The sequence below is a fragment of the Heliangelus exortis genome, chromosome 1 (assembly GCF_036169615.1).
Source record: "Heliangelus exortis chromosome 1, bHelExo1.hap1, whole genome shotgun sequence".
Taxonomy (NCBI): Eukaryota; Metazoa; Chordata; class Aves; order Apodiformes; family Trochilidae; genus Heliangelus; species Heliangelus exortis.
The window spans coordinates 135,459,701-135,477,575 of record NC_092422.1 but is presented as its reverse complement, the minus strand read 5'-3'; the positions used below and the strand labels follow the sequence as shown (position 1 = coordinate 135,477,575).

Here is a 17,875-nt window from a genome sequence, read left to right as displayed (position 1 = left end):
CTGCAGGGTGGAATGATTTAATATACAATGATTTAACTTGACTTTTTATTTAGCATAATTTCCTTGTACTCTTTTCCCCCACTTCCTGGCTAACTGATTTCTGTATTTCCCCCCATATTATCTAGCTCTAGAAAAGCATAAACTCTTCCTCAGTCCTAAATAGAATACATTTTCACCAGCTGTCACAGCTACCTGTGTAATTTCTTCAGTTGTTATGTCTCTTAGCTGAGCGTAACAGTTCCCAGTTCTTAAAAAACTGCTCTGCACCTTGTATCTTAGTGGAGATACATTCTGCAGGATCAAGAAGTCTTGGTCCTTCTTTCTAGCTAGGGATAATTGTCCTGATTATTTCCAAGGATGAAAATCTGTCCATTTCAGTTTCTTTGATATGGGCTGAAGAAATAAAAATTGAGACCCCAGATAGGCTGCCCCACTTTCAAGTCCAAGGATGGTGATGACCATCAGAGACATTAAAAATCAGCTGCAAAAGTTGGACCCTGCTGCCCACCTATGTATGTCTGGAATCTGTGCCCTCAGCAATACTTCATATTCTTCCCTTCTCCAAAGTTGTTTGAATTGTGGATCTGGACTTGAACTTCTCAAGTTTGACAGGTGTTTGTGACCTGGGCTTTTGATTCCATTTCATCTCTAATAGTTTCTGTTTCCAAACTTTTGGGTAGTTGCCCTTTCCTAGAACACATGCTGAGCACAAGAAACACCCTTCTTAAAAAACACAAACACTCAGAAGAGGAACACAGAGAACTGAAAGAGCTTCACTAAGAAGTTTTGTTTCTCTATAAACCCTACGTAGGAAACCCTGGCCTCTGCGCTCACTCAGCATTTGCTGTATTTATTTCTTTTCCTCCTTTCCAGATTGGGAGCACTTTCTGCCAAACAGAGAAAGGCTTTGTGAGATGAGGAACAGTTCAGATTTTTGCAGCTTGTGAAGTATGTGCTGCCTCCTTCTGAGAGCTGAAGGTTAACTTCTGCCCCTGCTGCCCCTCCTTCCCCCTCCCCAAACGAGTTCTTTTTACTAATACCCCTCTTCTTACCACCACTCTATTGGGAAAAAGCTCATAACAGCTCCTGGCAGGATGGGGCAGAGATCCTACTGCTAGCTTTCCTTCAAAGGAGAACACAGGGAAACAGCAGCACCAAGTTTTGCAGTGAAATTGGCTGCCACGGCTGAGGAGTGAATGATAGGAACAGTGGGTACTTCCCCCAAAAAAACCCAGGGATCTCCCCTCCTGCTTCTCCCTCCCACGAGTATTTCCCCAAGACGCACTCACTTGAAGACTGATGCTCTCCCTTTCCGAGGCCATCCTAGTGTCCCCAGGTCTCTTCCTTCCTCTGCCGAGGGTGCAGGGAGCAGGACACTCGGCACTCCTGGAGACTCCGTCTCTTCGCTGGACCGGGAGGCGCAGCTGCTGGAACAGACCCACCATTCATCTGCCGGCAGCCGGCTGCCTGCCCTGGCATCAGCTGGGGGGTGTGGGAGGGGGTGGCAGGCCAATTCTTCATTGTCCAGGCACTCTGTGGAACAAACACCCCTCTTAGACTTTCCGTGAGGGTTGTGTTCATTACGTGTCCGTGCTACCTCTCCGAGGCCAGCTGGACCTCATGAGCTCACTTGGGCTGGGAGGCGGTGATGCAGACAGTGTACCAAGAGGTTCCTGGCATGGGCCGGGGTGCAGCAGCGGCCATCCCCACCTCTCCCTCTCTCACCAGCACCCAGCAGAGCCTACGGATGAAAAAACTAAGAGCTTGGAGAGATCAGGTTGAGAAAGTTGTGCCTGTTAGCTCGCTGCTGCGGCAAAGATATTGTTACATTGCAGATAAAATTTCCACTACGCTCTCTTGAAAGTCCCTTCTCATTTTTCTCCCCAGCCAAAATGTCCTTCCTTTCCCCTCCCCAACACTTTTTTTTTTTTTTTTTTTTTTTAGTTAAATTTGATATGTCTAGTCTTAAGTGAAATAAAATCTTTCTTCTTGCTGAAGTTAAAAACAACTACGTATGACACTGGAATGGAAATGCACACTGCCAGAATCAAATCACTGCACAGAAAAATAGGTTGTTCTTATTAAGTGCAATCGTCAGGCAGAAGAATCAGTGTGATTCTCTAGAATTTAGAGGAGCTGCTCTGTACTACCTGCAGATCAGGTAGGCACGCTTGGCCTTTGAAGGGCAATTTCTGTAGTTACACTATTATAGAAAATTTATGGTAAGGCAATACGTTTAAACAGTTCAGCCAAACGCATGTTCTGGTACTCCAGCCTGACTAAAAGTGCTGACGAGTCTGTCAGTAGACGATCGTGTTGCACTGATGCTTCCCAGCAAAAGGCCTCATTTTCCAGTGAAAATACCAGTGCTTAGTACTGCAAGTTCATTTCAAAGTGCTGATGAATTTAGCCTCTCCACATTCCTCTTAAACAGCTTTTTTTTTTTTTTTTTTTTTTTTTTTTTAACTTTTAAGTTAAAAGCTGAAGCAGCAAGATGTATTTAGGGACTGGACTAATGTCATGCAGGAAAGCAGGGTTTGGATACAGCTCATTATTTCATCCTCAGAGTCTGGCCTAAGGCTGAAAGCCCATTAGGAACCATGAGTTCTGATTTTACATGAGGCTGATTTTACAGTCAAAAGCCACCTTCATGGTTCCTACTTTTGAAAATTAAGATCCCTGTGTTTTGCTATCACTGACTTGATTGTTTGAATCCCCCTGGGAAATGGAGGTGAAGAGCAAAGAGACCACTCATTGCTACTATTCAGCACCTGTTGGCTCTTTTACTATTACTGTTTTTAAACGTAAGGAGCATGTAAATGAAAATGCAGCCATCTGCTCCTGCTGTTAACTTGCTTTACTCATGGGAATCTGTATGTTAACTAAAAACTCTTTTTGTATTGCGTGGCTATTAATAGAGATAATTACCTGTTTTATTTTTCTGAGTATAGTCCATAAAAAGATGCATCTTTGGATCAGTTTATAAATAAATATTTTTTATTAATAAATAATTTACATTGGGTGGGTGTCCACTGTATTTGCTGAGACACTCCTGGGAGTTAAAAGGACTTGATGTTGTGCAGATCCTTTGTGAACAGGCTTTCCACAAACAAACCATGAAGTCTGGCCAGAGTTTTCTGAGTCCCTATATGTGCCATTAGCACAAAATTAAGTCAAAAATATCTTATAGTGGTCAGACTGGAATGAAATATATATAATTTCATTTAGTAGATAAATACCAACAGTGTACGAATTTCAGACATGGCTTCATGATATATAACGTTGTGCCTTTTTAAAACTAATTTCTTAGTACCCCATCTAAATGCTATGCTAGGGGCTTTTTAACAAACAAACAAACAAACAAATAAAAACCCAGAACACTTTCCAGAGAGGCACTGAAAAAAGTAATGAAATAGCACTATGTCCTCTGAATATCTACAGAAATCAATCAAAAGTTACAGGAACCCTTGTGTCCTTGTAGACGCTTCAGTCAAACCAGGTTAGCACTGCCCTCTCCCAGGATAACATAAAAGAGTCTTTCTGTCCCACGTGTTAGTAGTAATGGCTATAACAGCCTCCCTTGAAATGTCTGGAGCCAAACACATTAGGATGAGAAAACTTCAAACAATAAAACTTCGCTTGGAAATTATTTGTCTATGTCAGTAGTAGAACTCTGAGTCAAAAATACACAAAAATAGAGGGGAGTGGGTTTACTTTACCTTGAATTGTAATAACTGCCCAAGAAAGAAGGAGTGCCTCAATGAACACAGTTCTCACTGAAATTTACTTACAAAATGTGATTACAAAGGACTACATTTTTCAAACTATCTTTCTAGTAACTGTTAATTATCATGTAAGAATGAACCATTGTAATGGCCCAAAGACTAAGCTATAGAAAATGCAGCCCGACTTGTAAAAGGGATTGTGTAACATGAGTGGCAGTGCTCTCCAGTTTTAGACTCAACAGACCCTGAAACTCCCTTCCAGTCTGTTTTTATAACACAAGAGAAGGGGGAGACCCCGAAAACCTGACTGTTCTAACAGACATTGATGGATTAGAGAGTCTCTCTGGTAATGCATACTAGAGAAGGATGGGGAAAGAGCAGTGCTCCTTGAAATGAGAGTGGGGAGCATCTGGGGCATGGAGAAGAGCAGGTTTGTGATTTCCCATGCTAGCTCAGCCCACGCCAGCTGAGTATGGAGGAGAGGCTCTGTGGATCAGCCACATTCACTTGGGAGGAGCACGCATGGCAAAGTTGCTTATTTCCACCCCCATCCTCTTTCCCTCCCTTTTGTCAGCCAAAGGGCTTGTGCAGCCACCCAAGAAAACAGACAGAAGAACTTCATCCAGCTGGAAAAGAAAAAAAGAAAAAAAAAGAAAAAAAAAAAAAAAAAAAAAAAAAAAAAAGAAAAAAAATCACCACCAAAAAAAATTTTGCAGGATATTTTTTTGGCTGGGATCACCTCCCTGACCTGGTTCTGCACATAACTGCACAAACAGTTATGCTGGCAGCAGGGAGGGAGCCCGTCGGGAAATGGAAAAAGCAGCTGGGAGTGGAGAAGGGTGGGGACAAGCTGGTTCAAGCAGCATTGCTGCTGAATGTGTAACCTGAGTGTTGCAGCACTGGTGCCACCTGTGGGGATGGCCTCTGCAAAAGGGACATGGGAAGAAAAGCTGCAGTTCTCAGGCTTCAGCACCAGCCAGTAGAGACTGCTGGCAGCAGAAAGTAGGCCAAGCTCCGTGAAGATTGATGGAAGAATTGCTCTTTCCCACCACTCTCAGATTTGGTGCCGTACTCAAGAGAGCACCATAACCAAGACTGCAAGAACTCTTGTAGGCCAACTGCACTTCTAAGAGAGAAAAAACCAGGATAACTTCATTTCTTAACTCTTCCCAGGCCTCAATATTGTGTCAGAAATGGGGATTGGTTTTGGTTTTGAGACATCATTTCTCCACCCTGCAATGTTCAGCCACCTCTTCACTGTATCAGGAAAGAAGTGTGGTGTTCCTCGTATGCTGGGTGCATTCACCCAATTCTCTGAGAGGATATGAGTAGAGCTTGACCTGTTTTGTCTTACAGAATGAAAACCAAAAGGGATACTTGATACCAACTCAAGATACCAATTGATACCAATTCACAGAACTTGAAAACTCTAGGGAGATGGAAATGCAGCATTAGCACAGCAACCGATGAATGAATTTGCCAAGGAAAAATGCTAGGTTAGAAACTAGAGGAAGGTTCTTGGTTGCCTAAGTGCTGATGTTCTGGAGAAGCCAGCCACTGAGTGTAGCAAGGACAAGCAACTGAACTGGATGGGAGGTAGAGTTTGCTGAGTTTACCAAAAGGATTACCTGACAGGGCTGCCTGTGACAGGCTCTGACTCTGGTAACTGCTCCTGTTAGGTCCTATTTTCTGTTTCACTAGTGGTTGTCTTTGAAGAGCAAAACTCATCCATGCTGTAGTATGTGCTGCTGCAAAAGTGAAGGCAAATGACTAGGTAGATAAAGGCTAATTTTTTGCAGTTTCTTTGGAAGCATGATCTCCCTTGTCTTTCAGTTAATGGTAGGGTTGTAGCTCCTGGTTGACAGGACTAGCTTCACCTTTTATAGGAAAGAAACCACATCCTAGTGTTTGGAAGAGTAATAAACTTAAGGAAAGCTTTGGAGACAAAGAACACAAAGATGCAAGCAGTACTTCTAAAATTCTCACAGGGAGTGATAAATGAATGTGTACTTACCCAACGAATCATTAAATTATATGAAAGCAAGATTAGAAAGGATTTTAAGGAGTCACCAATTCCTCCTCCAGCTCCAAGAGCATGGCAAGTCAGTGGTACCTGTCCCGTTAGCACAGACATTGCTTCAGCCTCCTCTGAAAGCACTCCAGATGTGAAAGTTTCAAGACAGCCTATCCCAGTACTTTAGTAACACCACCCTAACAGCTAGAGACAGTTTTTCTAATATCTAATAAAAAAGTCCCTGCTGCAATTTTAGCCTGTTACTCTTATCCCCTCCACATGGGAGAGAAGAGATTATTTCCTTCCTCTTTGCCGTGGTCGTTTACATTTTTGAAGCCTGTTATCATGTCTCTGTTCAGTCTTCTCTATATTTAAGAAAACAAAAATTCCTTTGCAGTTTCCTCATGGGTTATATTTCATAAATCTGAGTCCTTTAGTTGCTCTCTGAACTCCTTCCTGATGAATTATTGGGGACTTCTGAAATGCTGAAATGCTAATGTTTGAATTAGCACAGGTGAAAATGTTCATAGGGGTGAAAGTGAGAGAAATAATATAAAAATAATCTTCCATGTATTTGGATTGATAATGGGAGTCTGGATCACAGACTGTAATCTTTTGTGAGGTCTGACTAAGTGCAGGTTTTCTGTCTGTCCTTGATAGAAAATCACTACTAGAGGGCCAGGACAGATGTTAGACAAGATTGTTTTAGCATTTTTCAGCTTCTTAAAATGTTGTGATAAGCCACGGTCAGAGTGAGAATAGACTAAAGGTGGATCAGGCTGTAGGGAGTTGGGGATTACTGCCTGAAGCTCATGTAAGTGGCTACTGATGTTTCTCAAGAATCCTAGCAGCCCAGGATTGCTTTGTCATTCAAATGAAGGATTTGAAGGAATGAAAACATATCCCATTTGGAGAATAGTTTCTGAAGCCTTATGCTCTTTCCTGGGTGCTAGAGTGTTGGATTTTGTCTTTCTTAGTCAAACATTTGCACTGGAAAGGTAGATTAAGAACACTAATTAGCCACATGCCTGGCAAAAGAAGGTATCACTTGAGAAACAGAGAACTCAGTTGAACAACAGCCTGACTGTCAGTTTTTTGAGCTTTTTGAGAGCTTGAATGGACAATTAACTCCCATGTCAACCCTTATCTTCTACACGGGAAGGAGTGCAAGGTTAGAAAAGGGTTATGTGCATTCCAGTATACACCCCCTCTCTTTAACACCTCAGCCACAGCCTACAGAAATTACAGGTTGCTTCATGCTCTCTCTTCGTCTCATTAGCTCAAGACAGACTGATGATACTTGAAGATTTTCAGCACCAGTGGGTCAGGAGGCATGCACGTGCGTGCCTGCACACACACACACACACACACACACACACACACAGGCACACCCCCTATTACATTATCACTGTTAGCATCACATGCCCTTTTAAGAGAGTCATAACATACTTTTTTCCTGAGTCCTCCTCCAGTGATTACCAAAACATCTTCCCTGGTACTTCTGAACCTAAGCTTGCTGCTATCTAAATTTCTTTGTGGGTATTTCTATGGACTTCAGTGCTTATGGCCTTGGTCCATTATCTCTCTTCGCCCTTCAGTGTTTCCTAGCCTTACTGTGCCTGGCACCTTTGAAAGCCATGTTCCAGGATAGGCTTGGAAAACTCACCTAATCTAAGACTCCTTCTTATATGGTCCTTCGATTTTTCTCAGAATATCTCTGAAGGTGACCCTTGGGAACTGAGCAAAATAAGGATCTCTCTTCTTGCTCCTTTCTGTATTGATACTTTTCCTGGTATTCCTCTCTGCTTGAACTGAATCTTCCCTGAATCTGACCCTGGCAGAAGATCTTGTCATGGGCAATTTTTGCAAACTGTGAACAAATGCTGCAAAGTTCCCTGTGTATGATCCCTATACCTGATAGCATCCCTATACCTGTATGATGCTTTTCCAAGCACCGTTTTGAAGCTCAGACACAACTGTGGATTACTCATACAGACTAATTCATAATATTTGGATCACTCCTATTTACTTCAGCTGCAACTGAATACATTTTGCAGAAAGTTATCAAATTGTCTGCAATGAACAACTCTGAAATTCCCTTTCCTGTACGTCCCCTCCTTCCAGTGCTCATCCCCCATCTCCTCACTTACTGACTTGATGGGTAGATCTGGAAATGTTATATTAATGGCATTCCCTACTGCAATCTTTGTTTCTTCCCATCTTAATGCCACACACTCAATATAAAAGAAACCCTCAGCCTTCTTTCTCTCTCCCTTCCCCCATCCCTGCCCTCCTGACAGATTCCAAATAAACCTTGAAACCCACTATCAGTTGTAAAACATCTAATCAATGAAAGACACAGGAGCCAGTAATATGAAACCCTTTGCCTCAAGATCTTATTGTTTCTTACTGAACTTCAGTCTTTAAGGTCAGACATTCTAGCTGCTGTTTGGCTTGATGTTCATTGAATACAAAGTCAAACAAGGGGCAAGCCTGGGTAGGTTATTCCTCTGTTTACAAAGCAAGCAATATCCTGACTTGGACATTAAAAAGGCATTCTCACCTGGAGAACAGTGGGGGAAAAACAAGGAGAGATTTTGTATGGCAGGATCTGGAGCATCACACTCAGTGGTCTGCTTTGCCCCAAGTATTGATGAATGGCAGAAAACTCAAGAAACAACAACTGCAAGGCAGTGAAAGACATAAGTTGCAAAGACCCATTTTAAAAGCAAAGCTTGTAGAGGATAGCTAAAGTCAGTACCTCCTACAAGCCCCTGTAAACCTACAGAAAGCCTTCTTGTCTACAGCTAGCTTTACAGCAGCCCTGAAGGGGGGCAGCTGAGGAGGGGAAGATTCCACCAGTATTTGAAACAGAAGAGAGCACAGAAGTTCTTTAACGAGGTAAAAATACAAGTACAATGGCATGAAACCAGCAGCATTTGACAATCATACAAAATTTACTGATGCTTTGGCATCATGTCTCAGGAAGAGAAAGACTTCTGTTTTTATGATGGTCCTAATTTGATGTGATTTAGCTCTGAGAAGTATACAGCAAGAAGACAAAATAATTTATTTCTATGGTGGAAGGTGTAATTAGGAAATTTAATGTGATTATTTGGTCTGTGTCTTGAATGTACTTTTGCTTTCTTGCTGTGGAGTTCCAAGGGAAAACAGTATTTTCAGTCTTAAAGATATCTGCAGATATTTATGGATACATTGTTCCTCCTGCTAGGATGTCCCTACAACAACCGGAGACTAAGAAGTTTTAATGTCTGGTGTCTTCAAACAATTTTGTCAAGAAGCAGCTGAGATCTGTTTACATTTTAAAGACAGTCTGTTTAGTTAAATTGCCAAGCCTTAAAAGAGTTGTGGTTATGGCAGTGTTTCGGGTCAACACCAGCAATATGAAGTGCAATAATGTATATTTTTTCAAAAAGTCATGTCACTGAGGACAACCCCACTCTGCAGTAGTGGAAAGACTTTCTCGGTCTCTTAAAGAGATTAAGAGCAACTGTGTGCTAATCCAGTAACTACGTGCAAGATGTATATTTATTTGCTGTCAAACTCCCATTTTGTGCTGCAAATTGCAAACCAAAAACTTGTCCTTAATCTGGTTTGACAAGTATTTTACATTATCTGGTGCTAAAAGAGCTACTAAAGCATTCTTGCTTTAGCTTTGTCACTTCCTCAGCGTTTGTGATAAGCCCTTTTAAAGACCTCTTGTGGTAAAATTTCCCAGTGGAACAGGAGAATATCAGGCCTGACAGTGAGTCTTACTTGATGAAAATCACTGGTCTCTACAATCTTGTTTCTGAATCAGACACGAGGGTTTCACTAGCAGTTCCAAAGGACTTGCTGGAATCCCTCTGATTTACACCCATACAAGATCAGCATAAGGCCCCAGTGTTTTCATTTTTCATTTGTTTTTCTTGGCCCTTGTGTCCTTTTACCAGTGTTGAATACAATGTTCCTAAAACACCAGATGTGTTTGTGAAATGAGGGAATAAAAGAAAAAAAAAAAAAAAAAAAAGAAAAAAAAAAAAAAGGAGTAGCAGACTAGACTTCACTAAACAATGGGTGATCTTTTTTTGCCCTCTAGTCTGAATTCTAGGTTTTTACACCAGTATAACTGCATTTATTTCTACAGGACTGTATCTGATTACCATTAGGAAATGAAGTTATAAACTCTTCCTAGTATACATACTTTTGTTACAGTAGTTCTTTTACGAATCATTGCACTATGCTTAGTATTAGCTTGCATAACAACTGCTTAATATACAACATTGGCCACAGTTTTTGTCCAAAGTCTGGGTTTCCTATCACTTTTATAATATTTCAGTCAGTATATTACTTACTGGTTTCAAAGTATTATGGGATTTGTTACTCTTTCACTATTATTAAGTGCTTGGAGATATTAAGTAGCATAGTAATTACACATAGTTCATACCAGTTATCACATTTATACCAGTTAAAACTGATGGGAGATCCAAATCTGCCCCAGTATCCAGATTCCTTTGATGTGGTAGGAAGAGCAGGTTCAAATTTGCCGAGTACTGACCACTCCAATCTTAAACAGCAGAGCATTAAACGAAGTGCTGAGCTTCAGCTGAATGACTAATGTGACCAAACCACCCATCTGCTCTTCGACCTGCACAGCCAAGCCCTGTGTGAACAGGGAAGCCAAGGCTGTGTGTGATCACCTCCATTATTTGGTGCTGGAACCCAAGACCAGGCTACTATAGCCAGGCTGTAGCAAGCTACTCACAAAGTAATTTCTTCAAAATGGCCTGAGGCATTTTCAGTGACTATGGAAGTTACAGGGAATTTGTCTTCTTCCTTCTTGAAATTATTCATTCACTGAAGACCAGGCTACAGGTAAGGGAAATGAATGAATGGAAAAAACCAACCTGGGAGGATCAACAGCATCCTACTCTGTATCCAATCAGAAATCAGCTTTCAGTGTGTTAGGGTCAGTTGCTGCTGTGTATCTTTAATTAGTCCTCTGGGATGATAACTGCTTTGAAATGTTTTTAAAGCATTGACAGTCATGCAAGCAGCAATGGTAGATTTAGTACTTCAGAGTCATATTTTATTATCATTTATGCCACACAGAGTTGGAGCTAGGCACTTCATGTCAAAAATTTAGTGTCAAACTAACACTCATTCAGAAGATGCCAGAATCAAGTCCACTTTCTGCTGCATCCACTGTCTTACACATAAATGATGCAATGAGAGAAAGACCCAACCCTTCCTTGCATGTGCATGAATAAAAGCATCAGTATTTCCAACTGACAGCGTGCCCATCCTGGTTGAGCCACGAAGTCTGTCAAGATAGAAGTGAGGATAAAAAAAAGATGCTATCCTTGACACCAGCTTTGCCTCCCAGGGATCCATAACTGACTCAGGTCCTTTGGCAGAAAGCAGAGGCCCTGTGGCAGGCACCTACCAGCAGCATTACATTGGTATGATCATTTATTTTGTCTGGTTCTCCAGGGTAAAATTCTCTTTACAAGGTAGTCAAAATGCAGACAGGGTTAGTCCACCTGGTCTTAAAAAATATTAGAAAAGAGCATAGGCAGTACTTTCCTCTAAGCCAGACTCCAGCATGCTACATAGCAGGCAATGTGTTTTACCTGGTCATGGCTTTCAGCTCAGAAGTAAAAACAGGGACTTAACTAACTGCCAGTTAAAATCCTGTAACATTTTCTTTGTAAATTGTTCTTATCCAGATAATATCCTCAACTGTAATTAATTAATTTCTGTCTAAAATTCTCTCTTAATTAAGAACAAGTTGTTCAGGACTTTATGCATAGATTCCTCAAGTAATACATGCTCTCTAACTGAAAATACTGTCTTTCATCCCAGAAGTGGCTGAATTGCAACGGTGAGCAAAATGCTTTTTGTGTATAGACTAAATAATCAGATGGTGAATTTCATTGGGTGGTTGGAGGTCTCTAGACAGAGGATACAGCATAAATGTCAGACAATCCTTGGCAGGAGTACCTATGGGCTCTGGATGATGGGTCAAGTGAGGGAGTGTTGAGAATCTAACAACATAAGCTGAAGGCTTACAGTGGGCCACCTTTCTCTAATAAAGACCATGTATAAAGGATTTTCTATTGCATAACTAAAAGGTGTCAAACACATGAAAAATAAAATAACCTCTGTGGCTTTAAAAAAAGACCTTTCCCTTTCTACTGTCTTACCTGGTATATTCCACATGGGATCTGAAGTGATTACTCAAGGAATAGAAGACAACATCATACCTCTATTCAAGTTTTAAAAATCTATTAGGGCGATGGTTTTGTGATATGTATCTTAGTGACAGGTGACCGAATACCTGTGCTCCAGAAGATTTAGGGGTTTGATCAAAACATGCTGAAGATAATGGAAGCATCCCCAGTGACTACAATGTAGCCCCAGAAATTTACATTCTGCTATCATGCTTTTGCAGTTTCAAGTATTTGCTCTTTATGCTTTAAATCCCCCATTCTAGCAGGTTAATTAAGTACCAGTATTCCTTTACGAAGTGATTGGATTTCTCCTCAAGGTAGTAAGCACAGAAAAAATAAATACATGTTGTATTTCAGTCCACCATTCCATGCTTAGTCCTAAGCAAATTTCATGTCTCAGAAAGTGTCAGGTTGATGGCCTTGGCACAAGCTTTTTCCTTTCATCTACAAACACTTACTCCAGCAGCAGGAAAAAAGCCTTCTCCATACTGATCCCTGACAGTACATCCTGAAGAGACTTCAAATGGCAGGCCCTCTAAGTCCTTGATCTGCCTGGCAGCCTCTGTAACAAAGGGGCAAATTTGTGATGGTGCTTTTTATGATATGCCTCTCTAGCAGAAACTCAACTGGAAGTCTCACATTGCCTCAGAGATCAGTGCTGTCTAATATTATTCACTGGTGTTCTAAAAATAGTTATGATTAGATTACAACAGATAAAACCCCACAGAAATGGCTTAGAATGCTAACAGTTTATTTTGGAATAAACAGAATTTTTTCCCAGTGACATCTATCATTATGCTAGAAAAAAATTGCTCCCAAAGGATTTTCTTTTCATATGCCCATTAAGTAATATGATGGGTGGTTTGTTTTGGTTTGTTTGTTATTTAAAAAAAAAAACAAAAAAACAAAAAAAACAACAAAAAAAAAACCAAACAAAACTGAACTATAGAAGCCAAGAAATATGATAACAAAAGCATTTCTCACAATCACTGGTCTTGGGGAAGTGCTGACCATGATACCTGATTATATCAGGCATAGGTGACTGCCCATTTGCAAGGTCACCGTGACCTAAACAGGCAAAGGAGAATCCCAGTATATAATCCTTAGCAAACACAAAGCATATGGGGAATTATGAGTTGGCATGACAAGGTAACCATCTTGCTTATAGATGCCTGAAACAGAACTTCCAAAAATCCACTCTTTATAACTACTCAACTTGATCATGACTCACTTTTTGTTTTTTCTCTTTATAGTAGAATTCCTGCCTCAGGACCAGTTCTCTTTCCTTGAAAACTAGTTTAGAAATCTTCCTTGTCAGGCAGCATTAGGCAGGTGGATGTAAGCAGCAGCCTTGGAAACTGGTATTTTATCCTGGTCACCTGCAGACAGAGGCTCTGAGCCTTCACTACCTGTTCCCTGATTTGAAACACCACAAACAGATGTTTTCTCCCATCAGTGAGGGCTGCTGGCAGCATGCATCCCTCATTCAGAAGGAAGAAAAGGGACTAAAGAAAGAGGGATAGCTTTATAAGCAGCTTGGATGGAGTGATGCTGATAGTGAAAAGTTCCTTCTCTTTGCCATCACAGGACAGCCTTGCCTCCTGCCAGCTTATGATAATGAACACCAGGGCACTTGCCTGAAAGCATCTCAATTTAAGCTTTTTTCCCTGTAATGAATCAAAGGAAAGGAACAATTCAACCCATCAAACAGGAAAAATCCCTGTCATGATTCAGCCCAGGGGAAGGGCTGCCTTTGTGTTGAACTGTGTGACAGGTCTCTGTGTCCATCCCCTACCGAAGTGTTGCATCTTCTCCTCCTTATTTGCATCTCTCATCTGGGACCTATGCCCTCGGGCAAATTCCCAGCACCTGTGTATTTTTCATTACGGAGCTGGACCAGCTGCTTCTGCCAGCTTCTTAGAGAGCCAGCATGCCCTGCTATGAGCAGCAGCAGGGGGAGAAGGACAGCGTGTCCTTCTGCCAGACCCTACCTAAAAAAAGAAAGCTGCTATTTTACTTTCGGTGTCCCTAACACCCTAAGTCCGGGCTTTTTTTTGAAGGGGGGCTTCATACCAAGAGATGGGTGGTGCTACCAGAAGCACTGGGAGACAGAGGAGCAGCCTGTTGTGTGCTGCCTCACGTGTGGAGCAGGGCGTGACAACCATTTGCTTTTCTTCGGAAGAGATGGGGGAAAAAAAAATAGCCAACATTCCATTCACATCACAAGATTTTGTTCTCGGATTTGTTTGTCCCTGCTTAAATGTTATCTATCTGAGGTGCTCCTGTATTCTAACATAACAGAGATCAAATGGATAATTAAAACAGAAAACTGAACTGCCGGAAAGGAACTTAAGGAAATAAAATAGAGCAAAACTAAAAAAAAAAAAATAAAAAATCACATTTTACTCTTACAAATACCCTCTCAGAATAAAGGCTAGCCAGAGAACTTTCAAGGAACAGGCAAAAAGAAAATAAATTAATTGCTATGACTCACAACTACACTCAAAAGTACACGTTCTACTTCAAAGGTGAACAGATACTGGCCAACAGCACAGGGACAACCTAATTTTCTCAGGAAACCATACAGTAGTCAGATGTTTAATTTTAAAAATGCCTTTTTTGAGTTCTCAGCTCAGTGAGCTGCATGGATTTACTTCAGAGGGTTACACAAGCCTGAAAGCCTCTTGAGCTTTGGACTGTCTGTACCTGAGTTCTGAAAACAAGATACATTTTGCTTGAAATTTTTCATATACTTTAACTGTTTTCTACCTCTACAAAATTCCTACTCTCCCCTCAGTTATTTTAGTACAATTTAGGAGCAACTCCATAAGAGCTGGTGGCGCTTGTTGTAAAACCTGCCTCACTGAAACACTTGTTTTTTAAAAAAATTGTTTTTCCAGCAGCATCGGCATTTCCTCCTCCTCCCCAAACCACCTCACCTTTTTCCAGTCGTCTATTCTTTTGGCTATTATTTTAAGTACACCAATAACAATATTGATGTAAGTTCAGTCCAGAGCGCTTAAAATAATAGAAAACTGCAGGCAAACCCTTTGGCTTCTTTTTTGTACCCAGTGTGGAACTGTTAGCACAAAAGCTGATAGCTGATAATGAGCAACCCCATTGGGAAGGATACTGGAACACCAAGCTGTTTTTGCAGGGTGATCCAAAGTATAAGAAAGTTAATGGATGGCTTTATACTTTGGGCTCCAAGACGATGGGCTGGGATCAGGTTTTAAGAAGATGTATAATAGGCTAATTGTTCTGAACAGATAACAGCAATTTGTAGCTGGATGGGTATAAAGGGGCATTCATTCTGGAATGTTTTTACATGAGGCAAAGCAATTTTTTCACTCTTTATAAACCTGTTTACAAAGGAATTTAATACAAGAGAAAATTAGGACTTTTTGAAGGACCACATTTCTTAACTGGGCTTATGCTACCTGCATACCCAACAGCAAATTCATCTGCTGATTGCTGAAGTAGCTACACTCAGAATGGCTGCAGGATGTATTGTGTAGTGTTGTATGCTGCCAGCGTTACCTGCAGAATTACCAGAAAGGACAGATACGAATCTAATCAGAATGGCATGACAATGAGAAAAAACCCTACACAACACAACAAAAAGAATGAAACTATTCTCAGTTCACTAATCTGCAGTTCAGCTGATCTCTGTTGGGGTTGTGCATTTTCAGTTATTTGATGTTTGCCTCGAATAATCCAAAATAAAAGTGGGAGGGTACAGCTGCTAATTCACAGGGAAGTTAAAGGGAAAGACCCTTGAGGAAGTATCTGCGGTCATTGTACTTGGAAAACACAGAAGGTCTGAAAATGAAAATAATTTGATAACTCTATGGTGAGAAAAAGCTCAGATGTTTAAAAGTCATTACTGAAGCTGAAATGGCAAACCTGAGCCCTGGTACTAGCTGCAGCCTGTGCTACCCTGCAGATAGCCAAAAGGGGAGCTCCAGATGCAAGCCCAAGCGTCCAGGATAACAATCACTTGGAAACATTTGTGCCAAGAAGTGTAGCTCCATTACTGCTCTCCCACTAATGCAAAGGATAATAGAATCAGAAAGATGCAGGTCTGGAAGGGGCCTCACTAAGTCCTTTAATTGGTTTCCTGCCCAAAGGCAGAATGAACTGTACTTATGCTATTTTTGGTAAGTGTGTGCATAACCTGTTCTTAAAGGTCTCCACTGATGGAGGCTTTGCAGGCTCAGAGGAGAAGGCAGGTGGTGATGACATCCAAGGTGGGATGGAAGGATAGAAAGGCAGACAGAGGTGGAGAACCAGTTAACCAGGAAGAGCTGGGTGCAAGAGCAAAGGAATGTGATAAGAAGAAGCAAAAAAAGTGAAAAATCCCATCCATAACATGTCTAGGAAAAATCCAAAGAATGTGGGGCATAGGATACAAAAGCCAGAGAAAGGTTATTGACAGGGATTACTTGAGAAAACGTGGAGTTCACACAGGAGGAAGTTAGGTAAGAGAAGGAGGACTTGTGTGGCAGGAAAAGTGGACTAGTGCTGGATTCCCTGAACATCTTATTGTTTGATTTAAAAAAACATTATTCTTATTGCTTAACCAGTGATCCTATGAACATTCAGGCAATTGTTACCTTGAAGTCTCTGTAGATATCCAGAGCACACTATGTGAACTGCTGTGGTCTGGAGTTGGTTGTTGTAACTGACAGATCCACAAGTAAGGGTCTCAGGATCAGCACTGAAGTGTTGCCATATAAAGATGAGAGCACATTACAGTCAAGTGTGAAAGCTTAGCTAGCAACACAAAGTTCTTTCCTGGACATCAGCCAAATACTGCTGCCACTGAGAGGTTACTACACCATCAGAGGAAACTTTCTAAGATAACAAATATGATATATACATTTAAGCAATTTCCATCTACTGAAAACAGTAGACTAGTACCAGATGAGGAGAGGAATGTAAGAGAATGGAGGAGAAAATGGAGGCAGAGCATCTAACCTGCCATAAATGAGCTTGCTGCCTGTCAGCAGAAACAGGGTAAGAAACTGCATTTTTGAGACATCCCTCTGCCTGTCTTAAAGGGTCCGCACCATTAATCTAACTGTGTAGGAGCATGATGCACTAAATATGCCCCAGGTGAGACAATGATGACAGAAGCTTGATAAGAATGCTTACCTTACTTCTTAGTAAAGAACAGTACTATACTGCATCATCAGCTCCAGTCCAAGTTTCAGCTTCTTTGATGGTGTGAGATGATGTAATGGTCTGAGTCTGGAATGACACTGAGGAACTGTAAGTGAAAAAGGATGCTCTGTAACATCTCTGTGTGGGGCCTTGCTGCCTCTCATGTTTCCTATAAGAGAGCTGTGCTCTGCATAAGCAGGATAATAATGGTTGCTTTGTGGGGAGCGGGCTATGCTACAGAAAGCCACCCTCCAGCTCACACTTCATGTGTTGAATACATTATAGAAGTGCAGCAGAACTAAGTTATTACTCAGGAAAACATCCCCACCGTAATAAAAAGCTTTAAGAGTGAGGCAGGATCTCTAGCAACTATAAAAAATGTGTTGCTTTCCTGCCTCTTCCCCATGCAATGCTAAAATGTCACAGCACACTGACCAGCAGGCAACTACACAACCATAGGTCAAGACCTCCCAGCCCTTTCTTTCCTAGAAAGTTTTAAATTATCCAGCAGAAGAGTATAATGCTTGGGCTTTCATGAACTCAACCTAGTATGAAAACAGGCAGAAATGGTCACTCTGGCCACCACAAGCAAGGGGCTGCACAGCAGCCAGGGTGAACCTGCAGTCCCTGCTGATGAAACCCTGCCTGGATTCCACCCGTGTGACTTCACTTGTGAGACAAGTAATGGTTGAATGTATTGCTCCGAGGCCAAGTTTGAGGCAAGAGATTCCTTCTCT

The 17,875-nt window shown here is 41.4% G+C and overlaps 1 protein-coding gene and 1 long non-coding RNA gene across 2 annotated transcripts in view; one reads left to right on the top strand and one right to left on the bottom strand.

Annotated features, from left to right (window-relative positions):
• The window catches only part of NINJ2 (ninjurin 2), a 46,077-nt gene extending 44,162 nt beyond the window's left edge, over nucleotides 1-1,915 (bottom strand). The window contains exon 1 of the mRNA XM_071768548.1: nucleotides 1,290-1,915. Coding sequence (XP_071624649.1) covers nucleotides 1,290-1,445 — 156 coding nt within the window. The 5' untranslated portion in view covers nucleotides 1,446-1,915. The remainder of the gene's footprint in view (nucleotides 1-1,289) is intronic.
• LOC139807512 (uncharacterized) overlaps nucleotides 1-17,875 on the top strand; it is a 42,681-nt gene that overhangs the window by 15,388 nt on the left and 9,418 nt on the right. The window lies entirely within an intron of this gene.